Raw genomic sequence first — 20,130 nt, forward strand, 5'->3', positions numbered from 1 at the left:
CCAGTCAGATGACCCTTGTCACCCTCTGCAAGCTATGCTGTGACACACCTAGGCAGAGTACCAGAGTACTGTTCAGATCTCTTGCTTTTAACAAGTTCCACCATTGCCACTTTATTACTGAGTGAACTTGAAAAAGAATAGACATTTTGCTCAACATGAGAAAGCTGGGCAAGTAATTTGACCAGTTTATCTAATTTTGCTTTAAGATCAGTTCACAGCAGAGGAACTGCATTGAGCTAATGAGTAGTAAACTATAGTAGAATCTGCATTCCTGGGCCTTTTGGCTCCTGTACCAAGTGTGTTTTAAGGAATACTAATAAAGGTTAAAAGCTGATGCTAGTAGAGCATTATAACACGGAACAACAGAAAATGGCATGCTGCTCTCTAGTGTTACCAATCAGGATGCATGTGTAAATAAGCTAGATGTAGTATTCTAAGCAAGTACAGAAACAAGCATGCTTGGTTTGGGTAAGTATTTGAAAGGTGGTGAAATATACTTTGACAGAGTATTTGCTGTCTTGATGAGGATCATTATTTATTGTGAAGAAACTATAAACAAAAGAGAGAGAGATCAGTGTAAGCCTTCATGGTATAAAGGTTTTTAAGAACTGCTGGTTTTTGGGTAAAATGGTTTAATTTAAGTGCATATTTGAGAATAAGAGGCACTTACCATAAACATCAAGCCTAGCAGTGCAGGACACAATCCCAGCCTCATTCTTAGCTGACACAGTATACCAACCAGCATCTTCTTTTGTAGCTCCCTGAATAAGTAGGCAAATGTAGCCATGGTTATCCTGGTGCATACTAAATTGGACAGAAGAAAAGGTTATCAGAACTCAAATTACGTAACAGCCAATTTTAAAGCAGCAAATACATACATAGCAGGTTATATTTCCTGTTTGATAAATATACAGCTCCCACTACAGGTAATGAGAGGTGTGGCCTGCAAGTGGAAATTGAGGGTCTGAGCTTTAAGTGCCCTTTCTTAAAAACATTTGTTTGTATATTAATTTTTAAAACAAGTCAAGGTGCATAAATTAACATCTGGCTAGCATCTTAGGAACCCATCTTTTTCTTATCCAAAATTCAAGATGCTACTCTTCAGCGCAGGCTTCAATTGCACTTTTAGGTCAAAACTTTCAAAAAAAAAAGTCTTTGGGGAAGCATAACTGATTGGATTATTAAGGCATGAGAGACTGATATTCCTAGTTATGTAGTCAGGGAAGTCAGTTATAGTTATGAGGAGTCTGCTTTTTCAGTGGTACTAATAAAATCTTTCACACATATTTGGACGGAATTTTTTGGTAGTAAGTATTGGGAAGATAATGCAGCACATTGACAGTTCCCCCACTTTAAGAGTACCCCCTTTTTAATTTTTTTAAAGATTTAAGTAGCTTAGAAAATTTTCAGCAACAAACTGTGCTCTGAACACAGGACTAGATGGCAAAAACTATTGTGTTCTAATCCTGGTTTTACCCTTGGCTTGGCTGTGAACTTGAGAAAAGCCATGTCTCACATCCCTTGTTATACAGGCACAATTGGTTCCCAACTTTCTGCTTGTAGGCGACAACTCCTAAGAGGGACACTAAATTACCATTAAAATACATGTAGAAGTCTCCGATTGCTTCCTAGTCCTCCTAACTCAGGCAAGGAGTGGCAGCAGGTGGCGCTGCTTTTGAAAGGTAAGTGAATTTTGGGATGGGTAGATGGGCAGGCGGGTCAGTCTGCAGGGGCTGTGGGGGGTATTACAGGCTGCCATGGTTTGGGGCCATGGGGCATGGTCAGGCTGCGGGACAGTGGGGCATTCAAGCTGCTGCGGTATGGGGCCGGTGGGATGGTCATGCTGCAGGGCCCGCTGGGGGGGTCTGGCTGCTGTGGTTTGGGTCCTTGAGGCTGGTTTGGGGGTGGGGTTTACAGGCTGCCACGATTTGGGGTTGTGGGGCTGGCAGGGTGGTTCGTCTGCTATGGTTTGGGGTCATGGGGCCAGTGCCAGGGGTCAGGCTGCCATGGTTCGGGGCCAATGGGGGGGGGGGGGTCAGGCTGTGGGCTGGCAGGGGTGTCTGGCTGCTGCAGTTTGGGGCTGTGGGGGGTCAGGCTGTGGGGCCGCTGGATGTGCAGGCTGCTGCGGTATGGGGCTGTGGGGCTGGCAGGGGGATGGGACTACAGGGGCAGGTGTTGGAGCTGTGGGGAGGGGATTAGGCTTGTATTAGCTGGCGGCAGGGAGTTCACTTGTTGAGTGAAGTAAGGTAGGTATGTGTGTCCCTCATTTAAGCAAGTACTCGTAAATAAAGTAATTGTTTAACAACCTACTGTGAGGATTATTTAAGAGCACATAATACACACTAAGGGCTATATTTACAAAGAAACTTAAGCCTCTACAAAGTCTCCAGGATTCACAAAAAGTTCAGTGCCTTGCCTTCCCACTCAGAAACTTGTAGGCCAGAAAGGATGTGTGTGTTTGTTCATTTACTTTGACCCCGTAAATAGCTCACAGGCTATGAAAGATTTTACAGTCTTATGAAAGATCGCTGTAGTGTAGATGTAGCCAGTGAGTTTAGGCCTGTTTGGGGGAGGCCTAATTCTGAGATTAGGAAGCTGAAGTAGCAGTTGGGCACCTTTAGATCCCTTTTGTGATCCTTTTCCTAATCATTACAATCTCAAATCCTCTGGAGAGTCATTACTCTGAGCTTTGTCAGTGAAATTAAAAGTGTTCTAACCTCACTCTTTCAGTGTTGTAAGTGAGTGACTCATTCTCTTTCTTCCAAAATATCTGAGGGTATGGCACCCCAGAGACTCGACACTCCAGTCGCACAGGATATCCATCAGCTACTCCTGTGTTCTGTAGCTTCTCTATAAACACAGGTGCCTTGTGTGCTTCCTTAGCTGTGAAAATACCACAGAAATGGCAAAAATATTTATAGTGACAATTCTGTTACTGCTCAGCCTTCCTTGCAGCTACAGGCTGAACCTCTCAAAACTGGGACATTCTGGTCCAGCAACATCCATGGCCCTTCTGGGATTTTGACTTTACAGGGGCCAGGAGCCCAGCCAAGCCAGTGACAGTGGGGCTGGGCCAATAGAAGTGGGACCAATAGTGACCTCCCCTAGTCCAACTAACTCCCTCATGCTGTACCAGGGAGGTCCAACCTGTAAACGCTTCAAGATTTTAAACCATTATTTAGTGATGGGATATTTTTAAAATGGTAATTGTGTTGCATGTGATTCAGTGAGGTAGAATCTGTCCTGTCTGACTTTAAGAATGAATCTTTCTTCTTCTATTAAAGAGCAGGGTGAAATATTTAAATTCTCAGCTCAGCCAAACAAGGTACACTCCAGTTGCCAAATGGAAGTTGCCTTATTTTGAGGACCCTCTGAGGTGTGCCCATCACCTGGCAAAACTGGATCCCTACAAAAAATATCTTCTTAGTTTGTCAATCTATCACTTGCTGTATCCCTGCAATATAATGGAGGTATTGGTATGGTCTTGACAAGTTGTGTTTAGTACCGAACTAAAGGGATGGGGCAGACTTAACTAAATGCTTTGGGCTGCATTACTTTTCCAGCATCAACTGGTAATGACTACTGCTGGCTGCAGTGCCTTCTGGTAGTCTCTCCCCCCCAGCATGCCCATATCGAATAGAAGAGAGCCAAAATTTCTTCTTAGCAGAAGTGTCTTCCTTTGTCAATTTAAGACATTCAGAAAGCACTTTTGTATTTCTACAGAGCTGCAAAGAAGGCAAAGCATGATCAAAGATCTGGTTCAATGTAACAAATGCAGTTATGCATCTCTTTTCATGTGTAAGGCCATTTATGTGAACACACACAGTTAAAACATTCGCCTCCTGCAATTCATGAGATACCAATTTTAGTGGGTAATAACCATGGTTTTCTTAAAGACCTTCAACTTACATTTTCAGTATTTCTAATAGACCTTAAACAATTCAACAGGTAGACTTCAGATGAAGATATTACCTGCAACAATGAGCTCCAGGCTGAATGTGTTTTGACCAGCTCTGTTGGTGGCAATACAGGTGTAGATTCCAGAATCTCTAGATGTGACTGGCTCTATGATCAGAGAGTGTACACCATTCTCACGCACCAACATTTTGTGAGAACTGTCAGGACGAATAGGTCTTCCATTGAGTTGCCAGCTTAGATCTGGAGTTGGTAATCCACTGACCTTAAATATAAGCAGAATGGGACAGGGTTTTAGCAATACAAAAACTACAGTATGAAGTGAAGACAGAAGAATGTTACCCTTCGTTACACACACAAGCTGAGCTGAATTACACCCTGTACAATGCTATAGGTCCCAGGTATGACTGACTACATCGAAATTGAAATAGTTCTTGAATCTAAATAAAATAATGGACATCCAAACTTTTGTTCTATAACTGTCATCTTTTTGTAATTTTGCCCTTGATTCTGAAGGACTAAATAAATTTTCAGAATTCTTGTGGGAAATTTACAAAGGATGACAATTGTTTGTGATTCAGTTCTTCCTTCAAAAAAAAAACCCAAACCCATTGGATATCTATTACTGAATTCCAAATTCCATTCTAGCTACATATTTATCATTACAGACAATACCATCTATAAAACTTGTGTTCAGATGTTTTAAATAATCGAAAGATGTTTCCAACAATACTTACTACAAAGGAAAACAAGAATAAGCTGTATTTTGAGAAACTAGTTATGTTTGAAAGTAAACTGCTGAAGTCTGAATTTTAATTCTCTTATGCAAAGTCACAGATTTCTACCATGATTAGTTACATTCCCAGTTGTAAACAGATCAAAATGGCTAAAAGGATTGGTGACTAAAAGGTTCTCTCTCTGTGTGTGTGTGTGTGTGTGTGTGTGTGTGTGTGTGTGTGTGTGTGTGTGTGTGTGTGTGTGTGTGTGTGTGTGTGTGTGTGTGTGTGTGTGTGTGTGTGTGTGTGTGTGTGTGTGTGTGTGTGTGTGTGTCACATCTCTTTTCATATTGTTGTTTACATTGGACCTGCATACCTGAACTGTAGAAGTTGTTTTCTCTGAGCTAGGAAGGTGGGCCACAGTTCTTTCCTTCACAATATTTAGCCCTTATGCAATCACTCTTCCAGAGAGTCCATTTTTCTTTTACTAGTAGAATCACCTCACACAGGAGTACAACAGAGAACTGATCCTTATTTTGTACAGTGGAAAAATCCTTAGACCATTGTATTTATCATAATGCAATGCAGGGAAGTAATATTTTCCACTAACACGTGAAAAGGGGGTAGGAGAGTAACAATATGGTAGTGCTGTCAATGAAAGGGAAAAGTCACCCCTTTTCATACTCAGAACCTGCTCAAGGTGAACTTGTTCACTGAAATACATGCAAGAGGACAAGAATATTTCTCAAAGTAGAGTGATCTTTAACAAACTGATTTTAAAAGGAATATTTTACAATGAAACTAATATGTAAGTTTTTAAACCTCAGGGAACTTCAACCAGATGAAGCTCTTCAGAAGGGTTGAAGTTCAGAAAAAAAGAACAGGATTGATGCGGTCTATCAGTAGCTTTCTCCACTAGCCATTCTCTTCATTTTCCTTAAAGCAGGTGCTTGTCTGTGTAGGAAATGTCTCTTTCTTATACATGGGTGAGTGCACACACACACACAGGTTGAAATTAAATGTTAGCAAGGGAAAATGTTGAACTTAAAAAAAGCAAAACCAGTAAATTACCTTGTGTAGGTAGGTAGAGCACATTTTAGCACTACAACTTACTTTCTCATTTAGCTAAAAAAGGGCTATGGAAGTAGGTTAGTGTAATATTTGTTACATAAAATGTACGATGTGGTGAAAAATGTCCCTTGGAGCAGTGTGTGGTTTACCAGACTTTGTCAAATTAATTCAAAATGAGTCATTGGTTATGTATGATCCGCAACTATTGAGTCTCAGTTACTGCAGAGGAGAGCACACATTGATAAACATGTCTTCTTCTCAGAGCTGTGCTTACTCACTTGTGTAAAACTGGAGGGAGAACACTATTCCTACGAAAAACAAAAAAGCAGTCATGCAGCACTTTAAAGACTAACAAAATAATTTATTAGGCAATGAGCTTTCGTGGGACGGACCTGCTTCTTCAGACCACAGTCATACCAGAACAGACTCAATATTTAAGGCACAGAGAACCAAAAATAGTAATCAAGGTTGACAAAGAAAAAAAAATGATCAAGGTGAGCAAATCAGAGAGCAGAAGGGTGGGATGGGGGAGTCAAGAATTAGATAAAGCCAAGTATGCAAAAGAGCCATAATAGTGTCCCAGAAAATTTGCATCCTGGTTCAAACCACGTGTTAATGTGTTGCATTTGAATATGAAAGAGTTCAGCAGTTTCTCTTTCCAAAGCAGTGTGAAAATTCTTCTTCAGTAAGATGCAAACTCTTAAGTCATTGACAGAATAGCACAGCTTTCTCTCTGTTACTATTCCTACGAGTTGCCATTGTGGTCTCCTCACCTCAAAAGAGATGTATTGGCATTAGAAAAGGTTCAGAAAAGGGCAACTAAAATGATTAAGGGTTTGGAATGGGTCCTATATGAGGAGAGGCTAGAGAGACTGGGACTTTTCAGTCTAGAAAAGAGGAGACTGAGGGGCGATATGATAGAGGTATATAAAATCATGAATGGTGTGGAGAAAGTGAATACAGAAAAGTTATTTACTTGTTCCCATAATATAAGAACTAGAGGACACCAAATGAAATTAATGGGTAGCAGGTTCAAAACTAATAAAAGAAAGTTTTTCTTCACACAGCGCACAGTCAACCTGTGGAACTCCTTACCAGAGGACGCTGTGAAGGCCAGGACTCTAACAGAGTTTAAAAAAGAGCTCGATAAATATTTGGAGGTTAGGTTCATAGATGGCTATTAGCAAAGAGTAAGGTATGGTGCCTAGCCTTTTGTTGAAGGCAGGAGATGGATGGCAGGAGACAAATCTCTTGATCATTGTCTTCGGTTCACCTCCTCTGGGGCATCAGGCATTGGCTACTGTCGGCAGACAGGATACTGGGCTAGATGGACCTGTGGTCTGACCCAGTATGGCCGTTCTTACGTTCATTCCCTGTCACCAGACATCTCAATAGCTGCTCATCATGGGAGTGGTTTTGGTTGCAGCCCACTGACTAGGAAGAAGTTTGTGACCTGATTAAAGCAAGGAGGCATTACCCAGTAGTCACCAACTGGACTTGCATTCCTTCCACTAAACTGAAGTATGTTTAGTCATGGTTTCATGGACCTCAAAGGCCAGCTGTGGACTATAAAATGTGTGATTCACCTTTCAGATAAATCAATAAAAAATTGAGGGTTTGAAATTTTGTCAAAGTTTCACTTAAAAAATTTCATGCTGGCTTTTTTCAAGTGGAGGCTTTGCCAAAGGCCAAGTCTGCCTCATTTCTGCACCTAGCATTCCCACTGACATTTAAGAATTTTAGGTGTATGAGTGCTACAGTATAGAGCTGGATATGAACAGACTTCTTGCTTGTTCAATACTTGCCTTGCAGTCCATTCTGCAGAGTTTTCCTTCTTGAACTATCAGATCTCCAGGAGCCTGCAGGAAATGAGGTCGGAAGAATCGTTCCTGAATTGGTTCATTTTCATCGCCACTGTCCCGAGATCGAGATCGAGGCCTTAAAATAATACGTGGAATAAATTTGTTTATTAGACGTTTAACCAAGATTTTCTGATGAACCTGAAGAGCCAAATTCAGATGTCAGGATGAAATAATTCCAGATTAATTCCTTTGGATCCCTGTGTAATCATTCCATCTTTTCACAAGTATAACAGCAGAATTTGGCTCAAATCAACTAAAAGAGACTATATATTCAGTAATTCCATTGTCTATGTTTTACAGCACAAATGAATGATTTATCTAACATGGCAGCCTGCTTATATACATGGTAATATTTTTATTTTTCATTTATTCTTGTACGTTTTCTTTCATTGTCCTAAATGACAGAATTTTGGCAACTCTGCTTTAGTCTTTTGTACATCGGAAGCCCTCTGTATTATTGAAGTCAGAAGATAGAAGGCAAAGACCATCACCTTTTACAAATACATTAGGTTCCCCATAAGATGTTCTATTATTCTCTTTTTGTAATTGTTACTAATTTAAAGGCATTTATGTTACTAATTTAAAGACAATTTATTTCAGCTGCTCTGGAATACTGTTTTTCACTTAATAGTTATCTGTGATATTTATAATAATTTCCAAAGCAATCTGTTTTGGTGTCAGAAGAATGAAAATTTAGCTCAGAAGCAAAAGCAGCAAAACATTTTTGACCATTATATTTTCTGCATTTTTCTTTCCATGTTTTTATTTTTAATAACATTTTAATCAGCAGATTTCGTGCACCCAAAATAAAATGTTCTGTAACTTCTGTGGTCAGCAGTTCTTGCCCGTTAATTTATTGTACCCTTTTCTGTAGCTAACCAGTTCCTTTTCAATTGAAAGTAACAATATTTCCATTATATAAATAACCTATATAGCAAAAAGTTATTTTTACAATCTGTAAAATTCTATTTTATTTAGCAAATTTTAAATATGTATTTAAAAATGAGATTTTAGGCCAATTTCAGTCCTCTGTCAAACTCATGCAGCTCCAATGAATTAATTTCCTCAAACAACTGACCAGTTTTATCAGGGCTTCCTAGTATTTAATTTAATAGTTAGCAGGGCTCTGTTACTGTGCACTATTGATACCACATATACTTGCTCAGCTGCTAATTGTTCAAGTGAGCCACAAAATCCATTCATCCTTAACATAAAGTATGGATACGACAGCACTAATGATTACATTGTAATGAGCAGGTAAGGGCAAGATACTGCATGAAGCATAGCCAATGAAAACAGCAAATATGCCATTACTGCAGACACTTGAACTGGGACCCTCTATTTGGTTAACCTAAAGGAGAACCAAATAGAACCAGTAGAATTCATTCATTCATTGACCTACCTGCCTGTACTATGATGGTTAGGTTAGCCTAACTACAGGGCATAGGATATGAAATTTTTCCTAGCCTCAAATAAGTTTTAGGTGTAAAGAAGGCCTGAAACAAGATGAAACGAGAATATGACAAAGAAGAACAGGGGAGGCAGGACATGATGAAAACTAAGATCACACAACTGTAAATTGCCTGCTGTACAGCTGATGGCTGCAAGGCTGTGTTTACATGTGCCCCTCCTTCCGGAAGCAGCACTGTAATGAGCTGTCTCGAAGATGCTAATGAGGTGTGGATGCAAATTTTCCATGCCTCGTTAGCATATCAGCACATAGTTCAGAGTCCAGAGGAACCTCTTCTGGACTCCAAAGTACACATGCAGTCGCGCGGCCCGTGGGGATCTTCCAGAAGCAACCCTCCTTCCGGAATTCCCTTCTTCCCCAAAATTTTGAGGAAGAAGGAGCTTCCAGAAGGGGAGTTTCCTTCCAGAAAATCCACGTGGCCCATGTGTCTGCATGTATACTTTGGAGTCTGGAAGAGCTCCAAGCTCTTCCAGACTCCAAGCCATGTGCTGATATGCTAATGAGGTGTAGAAAATTTGCACCTGCACCTCATTAGCATCTTTTGGATAGCTCTAGAAGCGGCACGTGCAGACAGACCCCAAGAGGTAGAGATTTGTGGATAAAAGATGAGGGTTCTTCATGTGTACCATATTGTACCTTCTTTCCAATCCTCTAATTGTGCCAGCACCTTTGTGTGAAATATGTTTAGCAGCTGCAATAATGAACATATAAGGAAAACATCTGTAGTACCTTCTGATATGAGGCTGGGTGGGGGGAGTCCGAGGACTCCGTCCTCTCTGATTGACAGCCTGGACCATCAGCCTTCCAGTACAGCTTATTCTGCCCTGTTAAAAATCATTGAGATGGAAAAAAAATCATGTTGTTAAAGAAACAACTTTAACAGATTCCTCCAAAACTCTAAACCAGTGTGTTAATAAATACACAGTGCCTGAAATTCACTCATTGGTGCCAAATTTGACTGCTGTTCTCTTTCAAGAGCTCTTCTTCCACAAAAGGGCAGTTTACATGAGAATTAGTTAACGTTATCAACTACCAACAGTCCTTTCCCTGTTTTCACAGCTAGCAGTCCAGCGCTGAATATACTGAAGCCACTCAGTGGTTACAAATAATTATCAGTACGAAGTTTTGAAGTTTGCTTTATTATTATCCTACACGATTATCTTTCAGAAGGGGACAATTTCTGCAATGTCTAGGCCACAGGTAGTACAGATAGCAGTGGGGTACCTATTGCTGGTACAGTAAAGTAGTTAGATGTATAGTAAATCCCCAAAATGCATGACTTGGAGGTGTGCTTAACTTGCATTAACTTGTCTGCCTACCTGCCTGGCTCCCCCAGCTTGGAAGCTGGGAGGGCAGCTGCAACACCGCTGTGGCTGTCTGTCCCCTGGCTTCCCTCCAAGTTGGGGGAAGCGGGGCAGGCAGCCGCAACTGCATGACTTCTCCCCAGCTACTGCAGCTTCTGGCTCCCTGCTTCACTGTGCAAGCTAGGAAGCAGCACCACCACTGGTCAGTTTTTTGTCTCCTGCAAGCTGTGGGGAGCTGGAACCTGGCTCCCAGCCACTCAAGGGAGATGGCTCCCCCAAGCTATGCAAAAATTCAACTTACGCAGAGCTTGCCAGGCATGCAAACTTCATGTAAGTGGCGCGTCTACTATATTATTTTTGATGCTAAACGGTCCAGTTGCTGATTCTGCTCATGCAGATACGCTTTTTAGTGATGCTGCTGATTTTTCTTACCATTAACATACTAGTTAGATTGATTCTTAAATATCCAGTAATAGAATCATCCATCTACTCCTGTGCTGGCGGTAAGACATACCCAAAATATACCTAGAATATTTTATTATTTAATAATATTCAAGCGGCTGAATGCTGCTGGTGGGTGTAGTTGATCTGGCTGTTGAAGCACTCCTGGCTGGTGGTAGGGTGGCCCGTATAGAACCAGATAAGCCAGGGCTGGAGTGGGTATGCTGCTTCGGCCCGGAAGGAGAGGGAGATGGTGGTGTCCCCCAGCAGGATTTCCTTCTGGGGGGATGTAGGTCCCTGCCTCTAGCCAGTGGCACAGGCCCAAGTTCCAGAGTGTGTCATGGGTGCAGCCTGGCCAGTGCATGGACACGTGCTGGAACTGACCCTACTGTCCTCCACTGAGCTCTGGGGTGCACAGGGTATGTGGGTCCTGTTGAGGACCCCAAAGCAATTCGGGACCCCCAGCGCAGCAAAGCCCACGATGGCCACACCCAGGTCCCTGATGCAGACAACCCTCTGGAGGAGCATGGCATTAAGGGTGTGTACCACCTGCAAGAGTGGGTGGAACACAGGCACCCGTGAGGCCCCACTCTGGGCTCCACACCCTCCCCTCAGTGGCATGTGCCTGGATCTCCATCATGACAGCCCCAACTGTGGCATGGCCCCCGCCAAATTGGTGTCCCATGGAGCGGTAGCTGTCTGGAGTGGCCAGCTTCCAGACAGCTATCATGACCCTCTTCTCCACAGGGAGGGTGTACCACATCTTGGTGTCTTGGTGTCTCAGGGCCAGACACAGCCACTGGCAGAGCTCAAGGAACATCTCCTGTCACATCCGGAGCCACCGGTCATTGTCCCATTCCCTCATGACCAGTTGCTCCCACCACTCAGAGCTGGCGGAGCACCCAGAGGGAAGGGCCCAGTGGACCCCATCCGTCCCTGCAGGAGGAGCTGCAGGGTGGCCACCAGTGCTGCAGCCAGCAGGGCGCCCACTCTGCTGGTGGAAGCCAGCAGGTTTTCCAGCTGCTGCTGGTCCATGTCTGTTCCTGGGGGCACTGTGCCTATGGCAGCTCCGTAGGCCTCGTGTTGTGCAGGCCGAGGGTGCTGGGGAGGGGCCCTTTAAAAGTGGCTTGCTGTGGTCCAAAAAGGGCTTGGCCACCCTGCAACCCCATCCACAGCGTTTCCTGGCATGTTCTTTTGAAACAGGACATAGATACGTGTAGATGCTCTCTTTTGAAGACCTGGATGGCCCCTTTTAATATGGCACATGGCCCTTCTGATGGCGTTCGCAGATGGCACCATCCCCAGCGCATGTGTAGATGCTCCCCTTCAAAAGGGCCTCTTCTGACTACTCTCCTTTGAAAGGCACCCTTTCGAAAGAGTGCGCTAGTGTAGACGTAGCTAAAGAATAATGATTTTTTTGGTTACTGTGGAGATAGGAATTGTAGATTTAGAGATGAAAATTTCTGCATCCCCAGGCCCCCTGACTCATATGGAGTCCATCAGACAATTACCTGTGTTACAATTAAGTTACAGCAAATGGCCTTCAAACTATCTGTTATGTAAAAACTTGGCATTATAACATTATAACACACATCTGGAACCAGCAAGCCTCTATTTTAAGCACCCCCTATGTATAACCATTTTGCTTGGAGGGGGGTAATGGATTAACTAATTAAGCTATATTCTGCTTTTCATACAAGAATGTAGATGCAAGAGGACATCCAGAAAGGGAAATTTAAAGGCTTGAAAAGATTCTAGAATGGGAAAAAATCACCAACAGGAGTTTCAGGGAACTGGATAACTTATGGAATTGGGAGGAGAAGAAACAGGGGGTGAGGTGTAATCCAGGACAAGATGGCCTGGAAGGTAGAGGGAGGATGGGAGCAGCAGAGGAAGGGCTGGGCATAGCCAGTCAGTGGGCTGCCACATAATGGCTACTCCATATTATAAAAGAGTGCAAGAGGAAGATGCAGTAAAAGGAGAAAGGAAAACAGGAAGGAGTGAGATGGTAAGGACCACACCCACGCTTACTGGCATTGGTAGGAGTTCAGCCAAAGGGCGATTACCAGTATGTGTAATGCACACACAGAAAAGATGAGCTATTGGGAAATTTGCAACACAAAGTTTGCCCCTCAGGTAAGGTATTCTCTGCCAGGCTTTAGAGTGAACGCAGCTTGTTATTAAATTATACATCTCCATGGTTTTGGGTTCAGATTAGGAGTGTCCAACCTTTTCCCATTGGGGGCCATACAGCAATTTTATATGTGGTCCAGGGGGGTGGACACAAAATAAACCCAAACCAACCCCCACACTCCCAAACCGCCCCCAGCCCTAGACCCCCTACAGCTCCAAACCACCCCCAGCCTAAGATGTTTGCAGCCCCAAACTGCTCCCTGCCCCCAGCTTTAAACCCTCTGCAGCCCCAAACTGTCCCCTGCCCCACCCCCAGGCTTAACCCCCCTCGCAACCCCAAACCGTTTTGCCACCAGCTCCACGTGCTAGCTGGGGCTCTGTATCCACGGCTCTCAGTGGCTCAGTGCAGGGGCTGTAGCACTGGCCCCGTGCCCCAGCTGGTGTTCTGCTCCCAGGGGCTGGCTGTGGCACCGTGCCCCGGCTACTGTCGCACCGCAGCAGCCAGCCCGTGGGAGGCGGTCCTACCACAGTAGCTGGCCCTGTGCACTGGATAAAAAGACTCTGCAGGTTGTACTGTGGCCTGCGAGCTGCCTGTTGTACACCCCTGTCTAGATGCTTACGCAATATTAACTACATTATATATCTGTGAAACAATTGAGAATTTCCTTTCTCTCCTCTGAAGGGTCTGATGGTAAACCCTACGGGTATAGCTCTTTAGATCAATGTACTCTATCAGCTAAGAATTTGCTTGATTGCTTTTTATTTTTAGATTAGTTTGGTGCTCATGAAAAGAGGGGCTAAGAGCACCAAACGGAGTCCAGCAAAGCACAGCAGGGCTAACACAATTCCGCCAATCTACTAGAATCCTGACTTGAGACCTCTGTACAGATGCTATAAAATGGGTTCACGTACTTGTGCTTTTCCTGGTGAGAAGCTCCTAAATGTATATATATGTATGGTAGCTTTGAATGCGGACAACTGGCCATTAGCATCTAGAAGACAAGCCAGATTTATTTCCAGGAATGATGATTTAACCAGACTGGAGTCCAGCCCTTTGGGTGTGAAAGGCTAGGGCATTAATCCACTGCTGCTCTTTGCCTCCACTGAACTGCTAAATGCATAGCAGAAATAAGATAATGTTAGCAGACATTACTGCTTGGGAATTATATTGTAAAGAAAGAACATAAAGGGCTGGGTGATCCATTCAAATGTATTTTCTGTTTTGCAAAACAACAAACTTCCAGGTTTGTGTCCAGGAGATCTAGAATACTTCTGGGGATACTTCTGGTTCTTATCCAAAGTCAACTACATCCAAGCACAAGATTTTCTCATCAGTTCAAATAGCTGTTTTCTCAACTCTCAAATCAGGGAAAGAAGCAGCAACTTTTCACTATATTAAAAAGACCATTTAGGCCACATCTCTGCCATCAAGTTGGTCACGAGCTCTTGGTGATATGCATAGAAATAAAAATAGGTACTAAATGAACTTGTAAGTCTCACATAGGGACTGATCCAAACATCTCTAAGTTCATGGGAGTCTTTCAGGTGACTTGCTTGGGTTTTGAATCATGCCCCAAATGCTGAACTTAAGAATTCCCAAGATGAAGTTTCTACCTTTATGCTGTGGTGTGTTTTGGTTTTTATTCCAAACATATCTGCTATGTATTTCAATTACTTTTCATGCAAATGGGTAGGTGATTTACTTAAGTATTATACAATGCTTTCTGCATGAAGGAAATTTCCAGCTCCTAAAGATTATCCAGCGACTTGTGAAACAACTTCTATTTATATAATGTGGAAATAACATTTACATTTGAGAGTTTTATCCAGTAGTTTGTGGTATCAAGATCTAGCTTCAAGCTCCATTTGTATATATGGTGCAACTTGAGGAGGTACTGACAGCTAAAAAGCTATGCAAACATGGAAGTGGCATGCTAAGTAGCCTAGCAACATGCATAACAAAGCATGCACTCCTGTTTAGAATCAGTTGTGTCTTAAGGACAGAGTTTGTTATTTTACACAGTAACCATTTATAAGTCTCATCCTGGCAAGGTCTTCCATGATGCAAAATACACTTATTTGTTACAGTCAACCCCAATAAGCACGATTTCCATTTGCACTTAACTCATGTTAACGTGAATTAAGTGCAAATTGAAAGGCATGCAGCTCCCTGCTCCAGCCCCCAGCTGTGGGAAGCCAGGGGGAAGCTGCTCTGCTGTGGCTTCTCCGCTACATCCCCCAGCTGAGAGAAGCCGTGCCACAGTAGCTGTCTGCCCACCCGGCTCTCCCCAGCGTATCTCGAGCGTCTATTGTGTTTCTCTAAATTGTGTTAACGCTTTGGTCTCTCATGACTTGAATTCAAGCAGTGTTGCCTTCCTGCTTGCTAAACTGTAGGAAAAGTAGGTTGAAAAAGTTTCCTCCAGTATCCTTAATCTGTGACTTAAGGCATCTGTCTTTTGTGTTATTTTTACAATATGTGTGATAACAGGTTTTGTTGCGCACCACAGCTTTAGTACATTAGCCACTCCCAGGCCCACCAAAAGAGGTGGGCAAAGGGAGCAGTTGCCCCCAGGCCTGGTGTTGCAAAGCTGCAGTGATGGTAGATGGAGTTCTGGGCTCCTCTGAAGTGCTGTGACAGTGCTATTCCAGCTGTGCGTGACTGTGTGAGGTGGACCGGGGAGTGCCATGGTCTAGGCGGCAATGATCGCTGACTGCTCTTGGCTCCCCCCATAGGGCACAGAGCTGGGCCCCCTCCCACCTTCTCCCAGGTCCATGGTGGCTGTCGGCACCACTGACTACTGCATATGTGAAGAACCACACAGATGACAAAGGAGTTTTAGATCCTGAATCAGAAAAACCCTCCTCACAGGGAGAAGCATAACTGATCCACGTACTCCCTTTGGTTTCAATGGGACTATGTCTGTAAGTACCATCAGCGGAACTGGAAACAAAAGTTAATCCGTGTGCATTACATCTTCTGGGAACCTTGCCTCTTTTTCCTGGCATAATATCTACGTGAGGCGTGCTCTGACAAGACATTTATACATTGTCAGCTGCAGGCAAAGAAATGACAAATTAAATAAAATAACCGTTCCATAGCATTCTTTCATAAGTATAGAGGAATAGTGGTCCCACCCAACTGATGAATCAGATGATTTCATCTCTAACTAAACTGCACTGTGGTCAGAGGAGAGTTTACACAAGTTTAAATCCAGAAGCATGCTTATTCTGCAAGAAGTGGGGAGGGTCTGCTAAACTTGTGTTTACCTGGGGGTTGGCAGCCATGATAGTGTAATTCCCATCATCATCCAGGGTAGAGGCTGTAGTATGCAGAGAGCAGGTCCCATCAGGTTCTCTTTGAATTCTGTAGTGGTCACTCCTTTTAGAGATTTGCTTCCCATCTTTGAACCAATAAATCTGTGGCAAAAAAAGACGGATGATCAGAAGTGGGTGAGTTTCATCATTATATCTCATTTAACAATGATAGCAACTCTTAGCTCTTGAAAACCTCACTAACATGGACAGAAAGAAAACCACTTCCTATTTACTACTAAAAGGAGTACAGAATTGGGTTGGGTCCTGAATCCATGTCATAACCACTTCTTTTACAGAATTCTAAACTTCAGAAGGGAAAGCACAAGCATGTATAGAGGAAAGTTAGATCTGAGCACAGTATTTTGTTTTTAAAAAGCAAGTGTCAATTGAACACTTACAGAAATGTTCCATTTCAAATACATTTCCTTTAGTTTACTTAAATCTAAAGGAAAAAATATTCTGAAAATATTTTTCTAACTAGTAGAAAAACCCATGATGGCTATAGGAATGATTATTCTGATGATTTTAGTAGAAAAACCAAAACAACAATGATTATGTGATAAGTGACAATTCCGCTAAATTCCCATTTGTGATCATAAACACCCACAGTCACACCTACACACTTCTGTAATAATCTGTACAAAATATGCCATGTGAGGTATCATTTGAAATCCAATAACTCACTGATAATTAATATTCTTGAATGATGTATGTACCTGGTAGGTTTTAAGAGTTATGGATAAATGCTAGAATTAGATTTAATGTATGTTTTAATCAGGCATGTCTAGGCTGTTGGTAAATTGGTCTGCCTTAGACAAAGAAATGTAAATTTGATTCTCTCACCAACCCAATCTTCAGGCAAAGCCAATGAAAGTCCATATTTACACATGAACAGTGAACAGGATCATTCAGACAGCAGGGTGAAGAAAGATTATGGAGTTTCTTCATCACCAGACTCCATGTTGTCATCTTCACAGCTTGAATAAACTTTACTTTGAGGGACAATCCTCAGAAGACCCCGTTTCAGATTTTTTTGATCTATCAAGATGGGGAAGCGTGGGGCCTTAATCTCAAGTGATAAGCAATTGACTCAAATAGTATATGATGTTACTATATTATTTGCTTGTAATCTTTCTAACATTATTGTTTTAATTGGCACAACATAGCCTAAGCCCTACTGTTAATAAATTTGTTCATTTTTACTATAAACCAACTCAGTGCTTTGTTTAAATGTAAGTGTGTATTTGTCTCAGTTAAATTAATAGGCTATGATGTGTTTGTGCATCTTTGGAGGAACAGATATTATTTCTTTCAAGTGTCCGGGAGAAGGCTAGGCATTGCAGCATGCACTTTTCAGAGAGTGTTCAACTGAGCATGTTTTGGTTTACCCTTTAAGTAGTAACCAAGACTGGTGGAAGCCAAACTGGGGCAGTAAAAGGGTTCCTGGGTTCACGGTGTCTAGCACATAGATGTTTCAGAGTGTGTGACCTGCATGGTTGTAGGTTCATTGGAAAGTCCTGAGATAGAAGATACAGCCACAAAGCACTGTAAGGCATTTAGACTTTCAGACCAAATGATGACACATCCTCTCACTGGCCTGGACTGCTCCCCAAGACTCATCATATTCTTACACTAACTGTTCTGGAGCAAATAACCATGAAGACACACAACAATCAAACTCTCACTCCGCAGTTCAGTATGAAACATACTTTTCCTTTTACATTTTAATAGTTGAATAACATGCTTATTTATTCCTTGAAGAGACAGGTGCAGTCCTCTCTAATGTGAGGACTTACAATAATAGGGGGTTATCCAAATTTATCAGGCTTCTATAGAAATACTTCAAAAATTCCATAGGACTCAACATGTTAAATCAAAAAAGTACAGAACATTAGAGAACTACATCCCAGCTACAGAATGGTTTAAAACTCTGCAGAATGATTAACTTTTCTACGAAATAACAAAGGACCATCCTAGAGTGTTTTAAATAGCTATATATATTATTCGCAGGCTAGTATGTAAGACTTGGCTATACTCCAGTATATTTAGGGGCTACCAAATTCATGGCCTGGAAAAAAATGCACACAGACTGTGAAATTTGATCTTTTGTATGCTTTTCCTCTGTACTATACAGATTACATGGGTGAGACCAGAACTTCTCACACTGGTGGTTCTGACTCACAAAGGAGTTGCAAAGGAGTCATGGTATTGCCATCCTAAGAGTTGGGCATCCAGAGAGCAGCAGCTGTTGGCCACTGACCCAGCTGTGAAGACAACAGTCTGCCAACAGTAAAAGTAAAACACAAAAGTAAGGATGTCAATTCCATACCCTGCCATCCTTATGTATGCTGCTGCCTTAAGAGCTGGCTGGCCAGAGAATGGTCTGGAGTTCCACCCTGAAATACATGATATCAAAGAGATTTTATGTCTGATTTATTTGTGTTTCCTTCCCTCTCCTTTCTCATGAGAAGAGGGTGGGTGATCTCCTTCCTCTGGAGCTAGCCTGGAGAAATATCTTCCTTTGGAGAGGAGGCAAACAGAAAACTTGTATGAGGGGCATTAATTCTGCCACTGGGTGCTCTTCTGACTGGTGGGAAAAGCTGGATGCTCCAGTGTCTCATGGCTAGGGAATCCTCACTTCATCTGTCAGACAGGAAGGGAGGGAAATTTCTCCCTCTGCTCCCCCTTACCTTAATGCTTGTAGGAAAGAGTTGAGGGCAAAGAGCCACCCATCTTATCTGCTTTGACTTTTTTCCATCTTCCTTCTATGCCTGATAGCCTGCAACAGTGAGTAAAAGTAGTGCAGGATATTCCAACATCCCTTGGAGGGAGCCTCAAAATCATGCCATAGCCAGTCCCATGAATATTCCCAGGAGGCAGCTCCCCCAAGCTGGACAAAGAGCTTTGTGAGTTAATTCCCATCTGAGGATCAGAAGGAGATGAGGGAAACACTAGTGGCTGAAGCTAATCAAGCACATGTGAGTATTTGCATGTGCTTTAAACAGAAAAGAAGGTGTTGACCAAAAGCCAGGTCAGGAAGCTCTAAGGAGAACAGAAGAGCTAACCTCTATGGCTGCTTCTTTTGAGATTACTGCTTATATAAGTGCATGAATGTAATGCAGCGACAGATTTATGAAGCTGGTGTCAATCTGGGTTAAACCAGAATCCAGCAACAAATACCTTTTCTGGAGAGGGTGATGTGTGTTCAACCCTGAACCTGTGGTGAACACTCTCCATCACACTCACTCTCTTTCTCTCTCTCTCTCATTGTTTCTTCTAGGCCCTGCCATACAGCCCATACTTCCATTCAAAGAACTTTCCCATTGTGAAGAAAATATATGCCTTCAGTGTTATTGTCTATGAGATGAAGCAAAAAGGGTGACGTCCACTTACTACCCATGAACTGAATAGAACTGTTAGAATAAATGAATATAGATTTTTTGCAGCACAATACATATAGAGTGAAATTCTTCTTCCCCGAGTCATGAAAACAATGGGATTATGAACATAAGGCAAGCAAAGGTTTCTAGAATGTTATTTCCGTAGTGAGAACTCAGTGATTTAGTGTGAAAAATGTGTTTGGAAGCTTTCCAACAACAGTTAAGTAACAAAGCACAGCAAGACTCCAGTTAGATTACAATCTTACAGGTTCTTAATACTTGCCAATTCTTCAAAGCTATGAATTCATTCATTTGGGGGAGTAAATTTAGGATACTTTTTCAATTTCACTGGAATACAATAGACAAGGATAATGTTTTGGAAGAACTGAGTGGAAATTTCCTTTAAAAAATAGCTACCATATCTGGTTCTTGAACTGACAAAGCATTACACGTCACTATAAATGATTTCATTTCCTAATAGTTGGTTATACTAGTTTCTCATTTTGTCTGTCAGCAAGCTTG

The 20,130-nt window shown here is 42.4% G+C and overlaps 2 protein-coding genes across 12 annotated transcripts in view; one reads left to right on the plus strand and one right to left on the minus strand.

Moving 5' to 3' along the window:
• Positions 1-18,841, plus strand: part of CBR4 (carbonyl reductase 4) — a 65,123-nt gene extending 46,282 nt beyond the window's left edge. The window contains exon 7 of one of the 3 annotated variants that reach the window (XM_074993059.1): positions 18,363-18,841. In XM_074993059.1, coding sequence (XP_074849160.1) covers positions 18,363-18,448 — 86 coding nt within the window. In that variant the 3' untranslated portion in view covers positions 18,449-18,841. Of the gene's footprint in view, positions 1-17,086; positions 17,398-18,362 lie in introns of those variants that run through there. The other 2 variants (XM_074993058.1, XM_074993057.1) reach the window with 2 other exon arrangements.
• The window catches only part of PALLD (palladin, cytoskeletal associated protein), a 357,303-nt gene that overhangs the window by 1,234 nt on the left and 335,939 nt on the right, over positions 1-20,130 (minus strand). For 8 of the 9 annotated variants that reach the window (XM_074993049.1, XM_074993048.1, XM_074993047.1 and 5 more), the window contains 6 exons: positions 16,181-16,330; positions 9,765-9,859; positions 7,508-7,640; positions 3,973-4,180; positions 2,718-2,883; positions 671-804 (listed from right to left, as the gene is read on the minus strand). In XM_074993049.1, coding sequence (XP_074849150.1) covers positions 671-804; positions 2,718-2,883; positions 3,973-4,180; positions 7,508-7,640; positions 9,765-9,859; positions 16,181-16,330 — 886 coding nt within the window. Of the gene's footprint in view, positions 1-497; positions 550-670; positions 805-2,717; positions 2,884-3,972; positions 4,181-7,507; positions 7,641-9,764; positions 9,860-16,180; positions 16,331-20,130 lie in introns of all 9 variants that reach the window. The other variant, XM_074993050.1, reaches the window with a different exon arrangement.

Source organism: Carettochelys insculpta, chromosome 4 (genome assembly GCF_033958435.1).
Source record: "Carettochelys insculpta isolate YL-2023 chromosome 4, ASM3395843v1, whole genome shotgun sequence".
Lineage (NCBI taxonomy): Eukaryota > Metazoa > Chordata > Testudines > Carettochelyidae > Carettochelys > Carettochelys insculpta.